Source organism: Acomys minous (genome assembly GCF_964271855.1).
Source record: "Acomys minous genome assembly, chromosome: 3".
Taxonomy (NCBI): domain Eukaryota; kingdom Metazoa; phylum Chordata; class Mammalia; order Rodentia; family Muridae; genus Acomys; species Acomys minous.
Window position 1 is genome coordinate 142,491,577 of NC_140485.1, and position 16,273 is coordinate 142,507,849.

General features: G+C 48.7%; 1 protein-coding gene across 3 annotated transcripts; it reads right to left on the bottom strand.

Moving 5' to 3' along the window:
- Positions 1-6,740: 6,740 nt before the first annotated feature.
- On the bottom strand, positions 6,741-15,448 carry TBXT (T-box transcription factor T). Of its 3 annotated transcripts, XM_084774674.1 has the most exons (9): positions 14,998-15,448; positions 14,436-14,537; positions 14,273-14,312; positions 13,486-13,620; positions 12,611-12,672; positions 12,441-12,502; positions 10,880-11,056; positions 9,476-9,605; positions 6,741-7,409 (listed from the first exon to the last, which is right to left on the bottom strand). In XM_084774674.1, the coding sequence occupies exons 1-9, from the start codon at positions 15,201-15,203 to the stop codon at positions 7,139-7,141; spliced, it is 1,185 nt and encodes a 394-aa protein (XP_084630800.1). In that variant the 5' UTR covers positions 15,204-15,448; the 3' UTR covers positions 6,741-7,138. The 3 variants fall into 3 exon arrangements, with proteins under 3 accessions (XP_084630800.1, XP_084630799.1, XP_084630798.1); XM_084774673.1 differs by having other exon boundaries at positions 10,880-11,053; positions 14,273-14,537; XM_084774672.1 differs by having other exon boundaries at positions 14,273-14,537.
- Between the last annotated feature and the right edge of the window lie 825 nt (positions 15,449-16,273).

A 16,273-nucleotide genomic window follows, 5' to 3' on the forward strand; every position in this document is an offset into this window, starting at 1 on the left:
CCACACAAACTAGATTAAACAGATTATAGCAGATAATTCCAAACAGAGAGCCAAGAAACCAAAGCAGCCTTTCAAATGAAATAAACTAGCTTCAGAGATCTTTGGTTTGAAAGTGTGCCCTTGAGTTTGAAAAGTCCACTGTAAATGCTGAAAATTTGACACAATGACCCATGAGATACTGCAAAGTATCTGTAAAGAATAAAAAACTTTTGGCTGAACAAAAATGCTACCTTATCTGTAAGAAGTTCCTTCCTGTACCCAAAGTAAAGACCAAGGGCACTCCCTGCTGTGCTTCAGGGAACAAAGTCTACAGATGCCCCACCAAAGAACAGGCTCTGCTTGGACACAAACTTTTATACCCAGCCAAACTGTCAATGTACAAAGCGATAGCAACCAAATCCCAGCAGGTTACTTTGTCCATATAGAAAAGTGTTGTTTTTTAAAAGTATCTGTATTACCTGTAGGCCCGGCTAGTAATCAATTAAGATATAGACACTTGTTATATTTTAAAATAGCCTTAGTTAACCTGGGGCAGGGCAGATATCAGTCCTCTAAACTAACTCCCATAGTGGGGCAGGCCTGGGATCCCTGCCTCAACCCCATGCTGTCTGTTTTATAATAACTTCTATCAAGTTACCTCCCATCAATAACCCCAAATACTTGCTAATGTTCTTCATCTGGGCTGGATTCTCCATTCATACTGCTGGCCATGTGCTTCTCCTCCAGCTAAGCCATGACAGCTTTCCTCTCTTCACTTCAGGTCTCTCTCCTTTTTCTCCTTTCTCGTGGCAGTCTTTCTTCTTCCCAGAATTCCTCTCTCCTAGCCCCACCTATCTCCTCTGCCCTGCCCAGGTGGGATGGCTTTTATTAAGCAAAAGGTGGTCAGAGACAGCAAGCAGTAATTAACATCAAAATACATCAGACCATCCCCCCAAAATAAAAGTTAACTATAAAATTCAAATGGAGATGCAAAAGGCCAGAATCACACCGATGATAAAAGGTAGATGATGTATGTTCTACAGTGTCCATGCGGAGAATAAAACCATCCTTACCGAAGCTAAGTGGCCTGTGAAAATCTTAATAATAAATGAACTGCTGAAATAAAATACAAATGCCCACTGTATCAGAAGTGTATATATTTCATAGAAAAATAACAAACATGGATCAATTTAGCGAAAAATACATTTTATATAAGAAAAAAAAGATGGAAACTAACATATAAAATCCTAACAAAATAGAGAATTATCCTCCATGCAAAATCTATAAGGCAAATAAAAAAAATCAAATGGCAGAAGAGCTATTCTGAAGATATCAGAGGGTTACAAGGTTTAGGTAAGAGAAGAGAGGAAGGTAAATGTCTGTCATGGAAAGACATTGTGTAAGAAAACTGTATGCGCTATGCAGGGATGCTGGCCACAGACAGAGCACACATGTGCCCCAGTTGTCCTTATCCACAATGGTGCAGAAGTGAGGCAAGGCACATAGAGCAATTCTCTGCAACCTAGACCACAGCCCGACATATTTCTTGCAAAATGTTCACACATGGAGTAGACATCTTTCCAAAGTCCCACACTGGAATCACTCAAAGTAGGTGATTACTGGCCAGATAGTAAAATTTAAAATTACAATTTCAGCTTTCCATGAGTGTTTATGATGTTTGTAATGGAAGCTTTGTTCACTGCAATTCCCCTTTGCTTTTTAATGGTCTCGATAAAGTAGTACTCTTGGAAAAATACAAAGCTAAGTTATTCCCAATTATAATATACTTTAAGTGTGCTTTCTTTAATCACATCTCAATATATTAGATGACAATATTCAAACTAAATTATGAGCATTTCAGTCCACAAAAATGCTGGCCTTAAGACATCTGCTTGAAAGTGTACATACTACTCAAAACCTTCTCCCAACACAAAGTGAAAGATTTTGATCTGTAAACTGGCCACACAAATATCAGTTTGTAGCCTCTGTAAGAGACACTTTACAAAGCCATCAATACAAGTCACTGTTCAAGCCGCATTTAATTATCCAGTCAGATATAAATCAAAAACTGCTACCACTGCTGCACCATTCCAGCAGAAGGCCATCTCCTGTTTCCCGTTCTGTGTTCCATCAATCACTCAGACACAGGAATTTTCCTCAGTGCCCTCCAAACTGTGTCTTCCATGAGGACAGTCTCCTACCTAGATGAGGAATGCCACACATTTTCCACACTCAGCCTCTAAGTACAGAGCACACAGAACCAGCCTGGGGGGGAGGGGGGGACCTGCCTCATCCTAGACCTGGCCAGGAGCCAGGGACAGACCACAGAGTGTGTCACTGCAATTGCCAGCCCCACAGTGCTCACAGTGCACAGAGGGACCTTTATCTCTGTTTGGGACACTTCCTCACCCCTGCAGTACAGACCAACAAAGACCAAGAAAATTTTAGTCTTTGACAGAAAAGTACCATGGCCACAAATTAGACAAAAATAAATAAGTAAATAAAATCTCAAGTGTTTTACTTTCTAAGTGAATTTGGCTAGAAGAAGGTAAAATCTGGGCTGGAAAATAAATTTCCTGGGACCAAGATGATTAAAGAAACCTGTCTCTACTCTTCACGTTAAAAATAAAACAAACAAACAAAAAAAAACCAAACTTTTCAAGTCATGTTATTTGGCTTCTAACACATCAGCAAACAAGAGGGAAAACAAGGTAGAGACTTTTCTCTCAAGATAAGACATCAAGGCAATTTTTAAAAAGGATTGAGAACGAAGCCACCATCTACAGAAGGAACGAAGAGGTCATCACTATGGTGGTGGGGTCACAAGCAGCCAGGCAGACATGAGACAGACCACAAGCCTAACTCCACCCACCCTGGCTGCTCTGCCTCCTGGAGAAGCCTCCGGGATTTGTACTTAGCTCATCCGGCCTCCTGCAACTTCTTTGAGTTTGCTTGTGATGAATCCCACAAAGATAAGCAACCTAGGACTGTGGTTCCCATATGTACACTAATATAAATACATAGGGATGCACACAGGTATCCACAGGCATGCACATGCACTTGCACACACATGCAGACATGCCATGCACACACACACACACACACACACACACACACACACATTATTACCAACTATTATGAGTGGGGTCTAAGACTTAATTATAGGCTCACGTCTTAAATGCTTGTCCCCCAATGAGCAGTGACATGTCGTTTGGGAAGACTTTGTGACACAGGGTCTAGCTGCCAAGAACAGACCGTTATGGCTGAATTGATGGTTGAAGGCACACTTCACCTTGCACTCTCACCTGCCTTCTGCCTCACACCCCTGCCAGCTTGTCCTGAAACCACATGCTCAGAAACCACAATCCAAAATAAGCCTTTTCTCTCTTGGCTAACTTCTGTCAGACATTTTGTGACAGCAACAAGAAAAGTAACTAATACAGTACAGTGTTGCTGTGACAAGCCTGACGCTGCTGTCTGTAGGCCTCCGGAGTTCTGTGAACCTTTGGCAGCTGCTTCAGGGAAAAACGGGGAAGGCTTGGGGAAGATTTGGGAAGTGCAGGCTGGAACAGCCCTGGAATGCCAAACGCAAAGGCTAATGGGAAATCCATTTCAGATGCAACAAGACTGGATTGCAAGCTGTACTACTGGCTGGTCACATGACGTCCTGTGTCCGTGTCTGAAAAGAAAGGCTGAATTCAAAATAATGGATTACTTTGTGGTGGAGTAATTTAGTCTGGGCGCAGTTACTGCAGGCTGTTCATAGTGAGAATCAAGAGGGAGAAAGATGAGGCAAATGGGCATTATCAGGACTTAAGAAAGGTGGTTATAACTGTTAAAGAGATTAATTAAAGCCTGGAGAGGAGCAGCTCCAATCCAAAGCCTCAGGGTATAAAAATGCAAGTTCATCTGAAAGCAGAGTATCTTGGGGGAGGGGGAGTCCAGAGCACCTTGAGGAATGGTTTGGGGGTTCAGCCATCAAAATTCAGAGGCCACTGTAGCTTTGACAAAAAGCAACTCATCTGTTTCTGGAGCTGTAGGCAGCATGTGCTTAGGAAGAGTGCGCTTGGCTACGAGGCTCTGTAAAAACCTTTCATCAGAGAAAGCGGTCTATCAGATGAAGCCTCTCCCCTAGTCCCGGTGCAGAGAAGACACACCCAGCCCCGACCCAGCACTAACCTCCCTACATTTGCTTTCATTTGTATTCATCTATGCACATGATTAAACATTGTTAATTTGTTTTCCTTTTCTTTAGAATCAAATTTGGGGAGTAGAAAAGAGGGTTCCGTGGTTAGGCGCACTTGCTGCTCCTGGGGACCGCGCAGGGTTAGTTTGCAGCACCATCGTGAGTCTCAGCCTTTTCTGGGCAGCTCAGCTTGTCTGGGTATCTGTCTTTCAGCTGGCTTGGCTGGGCTGAGAGTCCGTGCAGTATCTTATCCCAAGATTCCATCAACAGAGCTGGGCTTTACAGTTGTCCCGGTGTCAAAATCCTACAACACACCTGGCCTTCTGCAAAACCTCTCCAAAACCTCTCCTGTTTCTCACGCGTGTGCTAAATACTTTCTGTCACATGTGAAGAAACTGAAGTTTGGAAATAAAAAGCTAAGTTCCTCAGGTCTCTACCTCGTGAGGAGAATGAACACAGCGTCCCTCCCTCAGTCACAGAGGCTCCCGACCAAGTCAATCGCAGCCTAAAACACTCAGCAGAAATTTCCAGAAACAAATCATTTATAAGGTTTAAATTTTACACTGTTTTGAGTAATGTGTTTAAAATCTTGCACCGGGGGCTGGAGAGACAGTGCAGTGCTTAGAGCTCTGGCTGCTTGTCCAGAGGACTGGATTCAGATCCCAGCCCACAACATCTGTAATTCCAGTGCCAGATGGAACTGTGGCCTCTGTGGGTGCTGTTCACATATGGGTTACAGACATATATGCAGGCAAAATGCTCATACTCTCAGGGTTACCTGCCACAGCTGGTGACTAATCTTTACTCAGTCGACAGCAGAGCATTTAGTCTGGGTGCAGTTAGTGCAGGCTGCTTTTATAGACATGTTTATAATGAGAACCAAGAAGGCGCAGGCTAAATGTAGTGGTGGTGACGCTATAACACTGTAATAACTGCTCAACTTTGTTATTATTTTTGTTCATCTCTTTGCTGTGCCTAATTTATAAATTATGTTCTAATACTTGGACGGATGGTTGGGGGAGTGGGGGGGTAGACAGATGGGTAGGGGGGTGGGTAGATTGGTGGGCAGATGGATGGATGGATGGGCAGATGGATGGATGGATGAATGGATGGTTGGGGGAAACTATATACACTTGCCCTACCCATGACTTCTGTCACCTAACAAATATTACATCATGTCTTCATAGATGAAGAAAGATTGTTGAATTCAAATCCGGGATCTTTCCATTTTATGGCCCCTTCTGTTCCCATTTCATCACCAGAAACATGGGATTAAAAATACTACTTATCTCACTTGAGATCTGAACAGGTTTATACAATTAAGCAGGGAGCTGTCCACTGCTGTGCATAGAACCTGCCCCACTGACACAAAGCTCATCCCAGAAGGGATACAGGTTTGGTCTCCTCAGCCTCAATAGCCGGGTAAAGACACAGACACCTCCGGGACAGTGACATTCCTGGGAATGTGTGCTGAGAACTGAATCTACATCCTCTGGGGGGAAAAAAAACAAACCACAGTCCCATCCACATAGGCAGGGGCATGACCACAGGGTGGGAGTCACTCCAGGGTGGCACCTGCTCCTACCTAATCTTCAAGTGTCCCTCAGCCCGTGCCCACCATCTTAGCACCTCTTCTGGTGAGGACGCACAGTCAAACAATAGAGTCCATTTTGTTTCCCAGTTCTACCTGTGGGTTAGTTCTGAAAATACCAACAGGTGTCAAGTAATCTGGTCCCAGGTGGGGAGTTCTGCAGACAGAGCGTAAAATGGCCCTCTCCAAAAATGGGGCATAAATCACACCAAATGTGCAGTCATTCACAGGTAAATCAAGAAGCAGCCACTTCCCCTCCTCCACACTCTTGTCTGAAGGCGGCAGTGCTGAGGGGCTGTCCCTGACCCTCACACCTCAGCCTCTTCCTCCTTCACAGTGAATGAACATAGTCGTTCTTCAAGCAGGACTCCTGCTTTTTGCTGACCGAGCTGGCCATCTGTAGCTTTAAGAAATCAGGGGTTTAGGGTAAACCAAAACCAGGGTCACACTATGGATTCTACCACTAGATGGGAGAAATTACCCCCAGGCCCCTGCAGCACCTCCCCGCTGATGGGAAAGAGCCACCTGATTGCAAGAGCCACCAGCAGACAGGTTCCTATGGCAACTACACTTAGCATTAATCAACTTTATCAACTCATTTGATGACTTCCCTTGCATCAGGTGGCTGGCCTGTATTTTAACGACATTAGAATGTTTCAATTCTGCCATGCACATTCATCTATGATTCAATATTATTTAAACTTACATCATTTAAGATTGCATAGGTACGCAAAATGCATACCTTCCCCGTTTTCTGCAACCAATTTAGCTACAACATTAAAGTTCATAGCAGACACAAATGCACCTCAGGGAGAAAGCCTTTCCCAGAAGGAGACCCAAACACAGGACCTGCAGGGACCACATGATGCACACTGTCTTTATTGTACAGGAAGCGCTTCCTGCGGATTGTCTTTGGCTACCTTGTCAACAGCAAAGTATCACACAGTTGACTTTGCAAGGCAAAAAAAAAAAAAAAAAGGCTACACGTGCTTAAAGCAGACATCCTCCAGAGGGCAGAGCAGTGTCCAGTTCAGCTACAATCCTCTGGCTATGGGTTTTTTTTCTCTGTCCTCAAAGTTAACTACTCTCTAAAGGGGCATTAGAAGTATGTGCCTTGTGTCTTACTAAAGTAGGACCAGGGGTGGGAGAATTCCAGTATCTCAAAATCACCTGTATGTTGTAGAAGAGACTGATACAATGTGTCGGACCCTAGCAAAGGACTCTGACTGCCAATCAGGACACTGGGCCATGGCCTCATCTCTGTCCCTGGCTTCCCATGTCCGATGCACATCACTACGGCAGGTTGCCGTGTTGTGCCTGGTAGAAGATCCAGTCAACGCTGGCTGCCACCGCGAGTCTTAGCGCATGGAGTAGAGTTCCATTCACATGGACGGAGGTGACACAGGCGTCCACGAGGCTATGAGGAGACTTTGGGCCGTGTCGTACTGGCTGTCAGAAATGTCTGTGACTGTAGCAGCCCCTTCGTACATCGGGGAGCCAGAGGACGTGGAGGCTGAGACGGTGTGCGTCAGGGGTGCGTAATGTGCAGGGGAGCCTCGAAAGAACTGGGCTCCTAGCCCATTGGTCACCCCGGTTGTCTGGGAGCCTGGGGTGATGGTGCCATTGCTCACAGACCATAGGCTGGGATACTGGCTGAAATAAAGAGAACAGATGTCAGGGGTTTGGGAAGAGGCTCTACGTGGGGAGGGGGAAGGAGGGGAGGGGGAGGGGGGAAGAGGGGGGGAGAGGACAAGTACTCAGAACCTTGTTGGCAATAATTGCATCACATGGCTTTGCAGACCAGTTTTTCTGCTACTACCACATGTACAGAAGCTACTATCTTAAGAAACAACAAACAGGAAGTAGACCCAAAGCAAGGTGTCCTGCTAAGAGGAGCTCTTGGCACTAACTCTGTGCTCACTGCCATACAGAATCTGCCCTGAGCACCAAGGCTTGGCACAGTGTGACCCCAAGCCTGGCACAGCAATCCTCACATACACGGAAGAAAGGGCCCCTCCAAAGGAATGGTGAGGTTACTGGTTAGGAACCTAATTTTGAGGGTTGCTGGCCCAGGCTCATCCAGGGGACAGGGGTTAGCAGTGGCAACATGGGACAGCACGCAGAAGCTTGCCCCATGACTGTTCTTCAGGCTGTCCTGGCCTATGAAATGAGGGTGCTGAAATGAGCATTAAACCTTCTGCCCTGAACCCTAGAATCCATTAAACTATGCTAAAATTTTGTTGGGGGAAAACCTTCCTTAGAGTTCTTCGATAAACATGTGATGTGATCCGATGTAAGACTATTAACACGTTATCCCCTATGCCTGCCGCAATTTGCACTTGAGAGTAAGCTCGGGTAAACTAAGGTGGACTCGTGGCCAGCACTCGAGCCCGCAGGTCATCTGGTTTCTTAAGCAATGTCCTCAGGCTCATTGACAAGTTTGCCCACTCAGGTGCATTTGCCTTAAGAACAGATTATAAGCGAATTTAGTAACACCTGTCTATAAACCCAACAACTCAGGAAGCTGAGGCAGGAGTATCAAGGCCTTGAGCTCTGGAGTATGTAGTGAGTTCAAAGCCAGCTGGAACCCCTACATTAAAATTAAAAAAAAAAAAAAAGCAAAACTCTAGACACCTGGGCAGTGGTGGTACATGCCTTTAAACCAGCACTCGGGAGGCAGAGGCAGGTGGATCTGTGAGTCCAAGGCCAGTCTGGTCTACAGAGAGAGTTCCAGGACAGCCAGGGCCACACAGAGAAACCTCATCTCAAAACAAAAGGAAACAACTAAATTCTCATTAGTAAAGAGCTGTCTCCTACATTAAAACCAATAGGACTTAGGTAACAGTTTCATGTTCTAGACCTGTGGGTTGTGACCCCTTTGGATGTTGCATATCAAATATCCCACATGTCAGATATTTTATTACAATTCACAACAGTAGCAAAATCACAGTTATGAAGAAGCAACAAAATAATTTTATGGTTGGGGATCACCACAACCTAAGGAACTGTACTAAAGGTTGAGAGCCACTGGTTTAGCCCTTTGAGGCCCAGGATGCTTGACGGCAGCCTCACTCCCGTGTGACTTAACAGCTCATCATCATCATGCTGTCCCAGCATTGATGTCTTGGGGTCCCTTTGCTTGCTGGAGAATGTGCACTGGCATCTAGCTTTGCTGTCCTTTGCTGTTAGGTCAGTACTGTAGAGGATTAAGAAGCCAGAAGGGACTGTATCACCACCAGCCTTGCTGAGTGTGGTTAAACCTTCCTATTACATAACTTGCTGGTCAGTCAAGCAGGCTCCATCCTTAACCTGGTTCACATCACAATACTAAGGACTCCTATTCCTCTGTCCACAGAAAATGCAAGACATGAACACCCCTGGCTGAATAAAGGTTCTGCAACGTCACTCTGAACCACACAACCCCTTCAGCCTGAGGCAGACTGAAGCTGAGATAGTATCCTTTTATATACGGGGAAACAGAGGCGTAAATAAATTAGAGGACTGTCCATCACAGCACAGGTCAAGAGCCGAGGAAGGCTGAACCTTATTAGCATCAGGGACCAGGTGTCCCCGGTCCCATCCAGTCTAGTTTAATTATGAACACAAACCCTACAGGGGTAGGATACACAGGTGGGTAGAATAAGGGGGTAAGTGAATAGAAATGGAACCAGCAGAGAGCACAGGAGGGCTCGCCTCACTCCCCATACATACGTACATACCCAGAGGCAGTAGGCGGGCTGGTGTTATGACCCATGGGCAGCATACTGGTGTGGGCAGGTACTCCGAGGCTAGACCAGTTGTCATGGGACTGCAGCATGGACAAGCAGGCAGATGAGTTGTCGCTGTAGGCTGAAGGATGTAGAAAGGAGAGTTAGCCAACAGGTCTTCCGAAAGGAATAAAATGCAACAATGATACTAATAGCCAGCCCAACCCAACACCGCAAACAAAGACTGCGTGGCTGGCTATGTGGCAGCTTTTAGAGGCACAGAGTAGCCACTACCACCGAGGAAGTCAGCAGGGCACTACTTACTGTCAGAATTAATTATTCAAAATCATATCCCAGTTAACCTAAGGTAGGGGATGTCCTACAGACACTGGTATTACTTACCGCTTTATTTTTGTGGTATCTATCTATTTATTTGTTATTTTGTGGCACTGGGGGTCAGATTCCAAGCCTCTCAAATGCTAGGCAAGTAGGTGCTGACCCACTGGATGACAATACCCTAGAATACTTAATTTTTTAAAAAGCCATTTTAGCTCACCTCTTCCATAAAGGCCATCCCATAAGGGTTGGATGGGCTATGGAAACCATGGCTTCACCAATTTAAAAATATGATCTCCCACAGAGCATGGTGGTGCATGTCTGTAATCCCAGCACTCTGGGAGGTAGAGGCAGGTAGATCTATGTGAGTTCGAGGCCAGCTTGGTCTACACAGAGAGTCCAGGACAGCCAGGGCTGCACAGAGAAAGCCTGTCTTGAAAGGAAAAACAAAAAACAAAAACCCCTCCACACCTCAGAGCCTCATCTCTGGTTGAACAGCCCTCAGGGGCTGCTGCCTTTCATTCCGAATCAGCTGTAATTGCCTAATTGTTTTATAGTACTCTTGAGCCATTTTCCCCTCCCTTTGGAGCTGAGGAAGGTCTGTCTGAGCAGACTAGTGTGAATCTGCCAGAGGTCTCTGGCTGTCCTGGGACTGAAATCAGAGAAATAAGTCAGGTTGTTTAGAGGGCCACACTCTGGCTTCTGGGTCCAAGGTGGGCCTGAAATGCGCCTGGTTTGTCCGGCGACACTGACGACGCTGAGGGCCTGGGTTCTACACCCGGAGACTCTTTGGCCTGGCCAGTAATGCCTGGATAATCCAATATGGCTACTTTGGAGAGGTTCCTGGACCATCTAAAACCACAGCTCCATTCTGGGGATCAAACTATGGATCGGTAGAAAGGCTGTCATTTTTTTAAAGCCTGGATCATGTTCCGAGGCACAGAAATACTAAAGGCCTCCAGAGGGACCTCTGGTTAAACCACCACCTTGACCAAGTCTCTTCAGCAGCCACAAGGAGGTGGGTTCCCTATCTTGCACCCCCATACCCCACCCACCACCACCCTCAGCCCATGAACCTACTTGGAGAGTTGTTTCGCTGAGCATACGGGCTGGGATAGGGCGATGACCGGTGGTTCCTCAGAGCCGGGTACCTCTCACAGCCATGCGTGGAGGGGAGAGAGAGCGAGCCTCCAAACTGAGGGTGGGAGCTGGCAGGTTGACAGAGGGTGCCAGCACCAGGAACAAGCCACCCCCCTGCTGTGAGAAAAGCATGCTGGGTAACTGACCCTTGCATGAGACTCAGGACTGTCCCTGGTTCTAACCCCCCGAGACTCTGGGATCAAAAGAGTACAATGTCCACCTTCAGTGCAACCTAATCTCAGAGTGTCCACACTATAAACCTGGGATGCCCAGCACGCTTGAGTGGGCTCAGCTGAGTCCGCAGCCCTGAATTATAGCATCAGACCTGGGACCGCCACCAGCCTTTATGGAACTTCTGTTCTGCAGTCAGGTGGCAGGAAAAACATGGCAAACAGATGTAGTGTTAAGATAAGGAACACAGTGGGCCGCATGCAGGACCCAGACTGCTCAGGGCTGCTTCTCCTTGACTGATGAGGCCACTAGAGATGCTCCTGCCTCAGAAATAGCTGGTAGGGCCACTTCCTATTTGGTCCCTTCTGTTTTGACTCCCCAAGGCCTGCCGACAGTCTTGCCTCTCCTCCTAGACAGATCTAGCCCCTGAAACTAATTTTTTTTCTCCTCCTTTTTAAGAACTTTTTTTTTTGTAATTAGCAAAAGGGGCGGGCCTTCCATGGGACAATAACTACTGTGCTTCCAACCAAGACGGTTCTTCAGACAAGACTTGAGAAACAGTGTGTCCACACCGCCCCGCGTGGCCCCATCACAACAGTCCATCTCTTGCCCACTTCTTGCTGGTCTGCACTCAAGTGACTTCCCATGAGCCACAGCAGGGGACCTGTTCGTTAAATTCATTTGTCAAATTTGTTTAGAAGATGGTGTTAAAATACCAGTGTAGAGTAGCTGGTCCTGGTTTAAGGACAGAGTGGTCTAGGATGGTCTGGCGGCCATCCAAGTAGCCTACAAGACCCTTCTACCCTCAGCAGTGACTTCCTCGGTATTTGCAGGCCCCTCCTTGAGAACAGGAGTGAGGCCAGGCCTTTCCTCTCCCCTAAATGTGCCTGCATAGATCTGTACCCCCCACTCTGGCTAGGAGAACTCACTCCCAAAGGAGTTTTAAAAGAAGTAGCCACCTTACAAGAGGACTGAGCACAAAGGGTGCTCATATCTGCCTCTACAGACAGCCGTTCAGTTTTCATCCACTAACTAACAAAAGTGGAAGCCATCTCCAAGGGGAAGGGATGAGCCGAACGCTCCTCAGACACAAGTCCAAACTCCTAGGAGTCCACTCCACCCCTGGCTGCTGCAGGACAAAACAAACAAACCAAGAGCTCTTTTGGCCCCACCCGTGTCCAAAGCCCAGGATGGTTAGGCAGCTGCCAAAGCACAAGGCAACCCCCACTATTCCCAGAAGCCCAAAGCTTCCCAGTGGGTTCTGGTTTTATCAGTCTAGACCTGAAACAAGCCAGAGGGATGCGGAGAATGAGGGTGCAACAAACCGTACATTGGGAGTAGCCTGGCTGCTGGCAGTCCCCAGGTTCTTCCATTGCATCTTTGTGGTCGTTTCTGCCAAAAAGTATTCAGAATGGTCAAAAAGAGAAGAGCCTGGAGACAGTGGGCAGCCTTCTTTCTACATGGTCCTTTGCTTCAGGCATGAGGTTAGAATTCTCTCACCTTTCTTTGGCATCAAGGAAGGCTTTAGCAAACGGGTTGTATTTAATTTTAAGGGCTGTGATCTGAAAAATAAGAAAGAGTACTTACTAGCACAGTGCTAGCTACCAGAGGATTAGACGGGAGGAAATTGAGACGTATCATAAGCTTATCAGCCCAGGGATCAGGATGCTGAGGCAGGAGGACAGCTGTGAATTTAAGGATAGCCAGGACCACATAGCAAGACCCTGTATCAAATGGGGGGTGGGGGGGTGGGGGGGTGGTCTTGCCAAAGATAGAAAAAAGAAATTGAGAAAGAACAGAACCAAGTTAAAATATTCAAATTGAATCAGTCCTTTCTTTGTTTTTTCTATCTGAAAGCACTGAGCAGTTGCAAAGAAAAACAATTTCTGAGTGAAATTCCCAATAAATTAAGTCTATACTATGTCTGTAGACCACAACATTCTGACATAGTGTGGGGCTCTTAAGGCCAACAGGGCTAGCCTGGCTGCATTTCTGTATGTGAGAGAGATTATGAATTAGAATTAAGGCCCCGGACAGCCTTTGCCAAGACTTCACACTGCTGAGGTCAGGAACTGCCCCCCTACCCTATCCAGGAGATTTTAAAAGCGCGAGGTTGTGGTTGGTGAATCTTTCAAGCATGTTGTAGATGTTTATTATTTTAGGCCATTTTTTGAGACAAACAGCAAAATGCTTGAAAGAGTATTTTAAATTTTTCCCTCTTAGCCACAGAAGTGGTAAGTCTGAAGGAAAACGCATTGCTCTGTATCCAGCACAGTGACTTTACCTCCCCCTCCCCAGCCTATGCATGGGAGGGCACACTGAGAGGACCCCCCCATCCCCCACCCACCCCACCCCTCTACCCTCCTAAGCCTCACCTCCTCATTCTGGTAGGCAGTCACAGCTATGAACTGGGTCTCCGGAAAGCAGTGGCTGGTGATCATGCGTTGTGGGCCCCCAACTCTCACAATGTGAATCCGAGGCTCATATTTATGCAAGGAGTTCAACATGATCTGCAGGAGGTTAAGAGGCAAAGCTGGAGACCTGAGCCTACCTTCATAACCACAGCATCCGCGGGAAACTGCTCTGTGAGAAAAGGATGGAGCTACAGAAAGTCTCCACGAAACTGCCTGCAGTATGAAGGGCATGCATAGTGTTTGTCAGCCTTTTACACATCTGCGCCCCACAGCTGGTCTGGAACTGGGACATGAGGTGCTGTGCACCTTTGAACCCTGTCAGAGTAAGGCCACAGACAACTTTAAATGACCAGCTTGATAGCAACTTGGAGTGAGCTTTCTAGGAAGACACCCCAGTTAAAGCCCTTTGAGAAGTATGCGATGTACACGTTTGTGCAGACTTCCCGCCTTGACCCCAACCTGACTGAGAATTCATAACCAAAGCTCACCTAAGGCGAGCAGTTTCCCAAGCGCCTGCACCAAGCCTTCAGCGGCGACTGAGGACTCCTAGTTCCCTCCTCCAGACCTTGGTGTGACCCTTATCAGCTTAATATAAACAGTACTAAAGATTTAATTGGGGACGACTGTAGTGGCTTCTGTGGCGCTGACAGAGGCTGAAGAAGTCTTTCTAGGCTCCCAGCTGGGAGATGAAGGCCTCTGCCCTCCCGACTGGGGCCCAGCGGCTGACTCCTGCACCACCCCCCCTTACCTGCCCACCTCCGTTGAGCTTGTTGGTGAGTTTGACTTTGCTGAAAGAGACAGGCGCCTTCATCCAGTGGGCCCCGAAGTTGGGTGAGTCTGGGTGGATGTAGACGCAGCTGGGCGCCTGAGGCTCTGGCTTGCCCCCAGGCACCCACTCCCCATTTACGTACTTCCAGCGGTGGTTGTCAGCCGCCACGAAGTCCAGTAGGAAGGAGTACATGGCATTGGGATCCAGACCGGACACATTCACCTTCAGCACCGGGAACATCCTCCTGAAAAAGGCAGGGCACGGCAGGAGGACCCATCCGTCGGAGAGAGAGGAAGCCTGGCCCAAAGTGTTTCTTACCAGCCAAAGAGGAGGCCCTGCAACCAACCGTTCTGAAACGCTTCTTTGCCTGAGCTTCCTCCGTCTGGAACCAAATCATCTCCCTACTAAACCCACGGTGTCTCTTGAGATAGTCGAGGGGGTAACCTGGCCAAGGGTTTTCGGCGCCGCCGCAGGCAAACCTGGCCACACCAGTGTCACCTAGAACCCTAGAGTTCGAATACCTTCTCCCCAGGTCTCATCGGGCAAAATTCCCGAGAAAGGAGGAAAAGAGGGTTAGGAATTCTCTGGGGACTGTTAACAGCGCCGCGGGAAGAAACCGGACGAGGACCCTTTGGGAAGAAAAGGTGCTTCAGCCCAGGGGCACTCCCCAGGCCCCAGGCTGCAGGGTAGCAGCACGCACCTACCTGCCGTTCTTGGTCACAATCATCTCGTTAGTTAGCTCCTTGAAGCGTAGCCACAGCTCGCTCTCCTCCAGGCCCACTCGCAGTTCGCGTTCGGTGGGGTCACCCTTCTCGCTCCCCGCCTGCAGCTCGCTCTCCACGGCGCTGAGCAGGTGGTCCACTCGGTATTGCAGGCTCTTCCCTGCGCTCTCTGTGCCCGGGGAGCTCATCCTCCACCCACCCTCTCCACCGCCCCGAGTCTTGACTCCCTACCAACAGCCACCCTCACTTCTCTGGCCACTGCTTTTCCAAGAAAACGGGTCACTCGGCGGAGCCCAAAGACCACACCTGGGTCCCAGCACATTCGCCAAAGGGGGATCAGGGCCGGGATGTGGGGAGAAAGGGGCGGGGAGAGGGATAGAGGAGAGAGGCTGGGGAGCCGTGGTTCCACTTGAACTCCCGTAAGGCGCTACAAGAGTAAGTCTCTGGGGGAGAGAAAATGGGTCCCCTCCCCATAAATACAGCCGAGGTGGCCTCGCAGGGGGCGCGGCGGATTGGGCGGGACACCCTTTGAAGTACCGAGTCTCTGCCCATTGGCGGTGCGCGGCCATATCAGACTGGCCGGGCGTGCCGGAGGCTGGGGGCCAACAATGGGCTCCTGCGCGAGCTTCCTGTAAGGAAAGCGTCCAGGACAGTCCCGACACCCCCGCCCTCCCCCAAATGTTTGCACCTCCATCAAAGCGGCGGGGCGGACCCTGGGAGGGGGAGGGGGAGGAGCAGGGCCGCAGCACCCAGGCCCGCCGCTCCCTGAGCAAACTGCTCAACTCTTCACTCCCGCCGTCACTCCGCGCTCTCCAAGCGCTCCCCGGCGGCTTCTGCCGCTGTGCCTCGCGGACTGTCCACGCTGCGCGCACCTGAAAGGGACTACGGCGGATCGGCGTCTCTCGGGTCTCCCTGACCTGTCCGAAGCCTCAGTCTCCCGAGGTGCAACAGTTTCGGGACATGTCCCCTCATCCCGTGGACTGCCACTAACTTCCCACCTCGGCGTCCAGGTTTCTTTCCCACGAGCATCACCTGCGTGGAGAGGGAAGCTCAAAGCGGATCTATCCAGAGAGGGAAACAGACGAGCAGATAGTGACCCTAGTAGAAAGTGTCCTCGCGTCCCACATAAAAACTGGACTTTGGTGGCAGTGGCTGCGCCTGCACGGAGTGTGGCCAGGGGGTTCCCGGGATTGTTGGAACGCACGCTGGGTGCGTTTCCTCACCCGCCTCACCAAGCGGTGTGGGCAGCAGTTGGTTT

Bases quoted from the DNA above. Each gene is read 5' to 3' on its own strand.
- TBXT (XM_084774672.1), bottom strand. From the start codon at position 15,203: ATGAGCTCCCCGGGCACAGAGAGCGCAGGGAAGAGCCTGCAATACCGA. The intron at 9,606-10,879 runs GTAGGTTCATGG...TACATCCTTCAG, and splicing joins TCAGCGAAACAACTCTCCAA to CCTACAGCGACAACTCATCT. The intron at 7,410-9,475 runs GTATGTACGTAT...TCTTTATTTCAG, and splicing joins AGCCCGCCTACTGCCTCTGG to CCAGTATCCCAGCCTATGGT.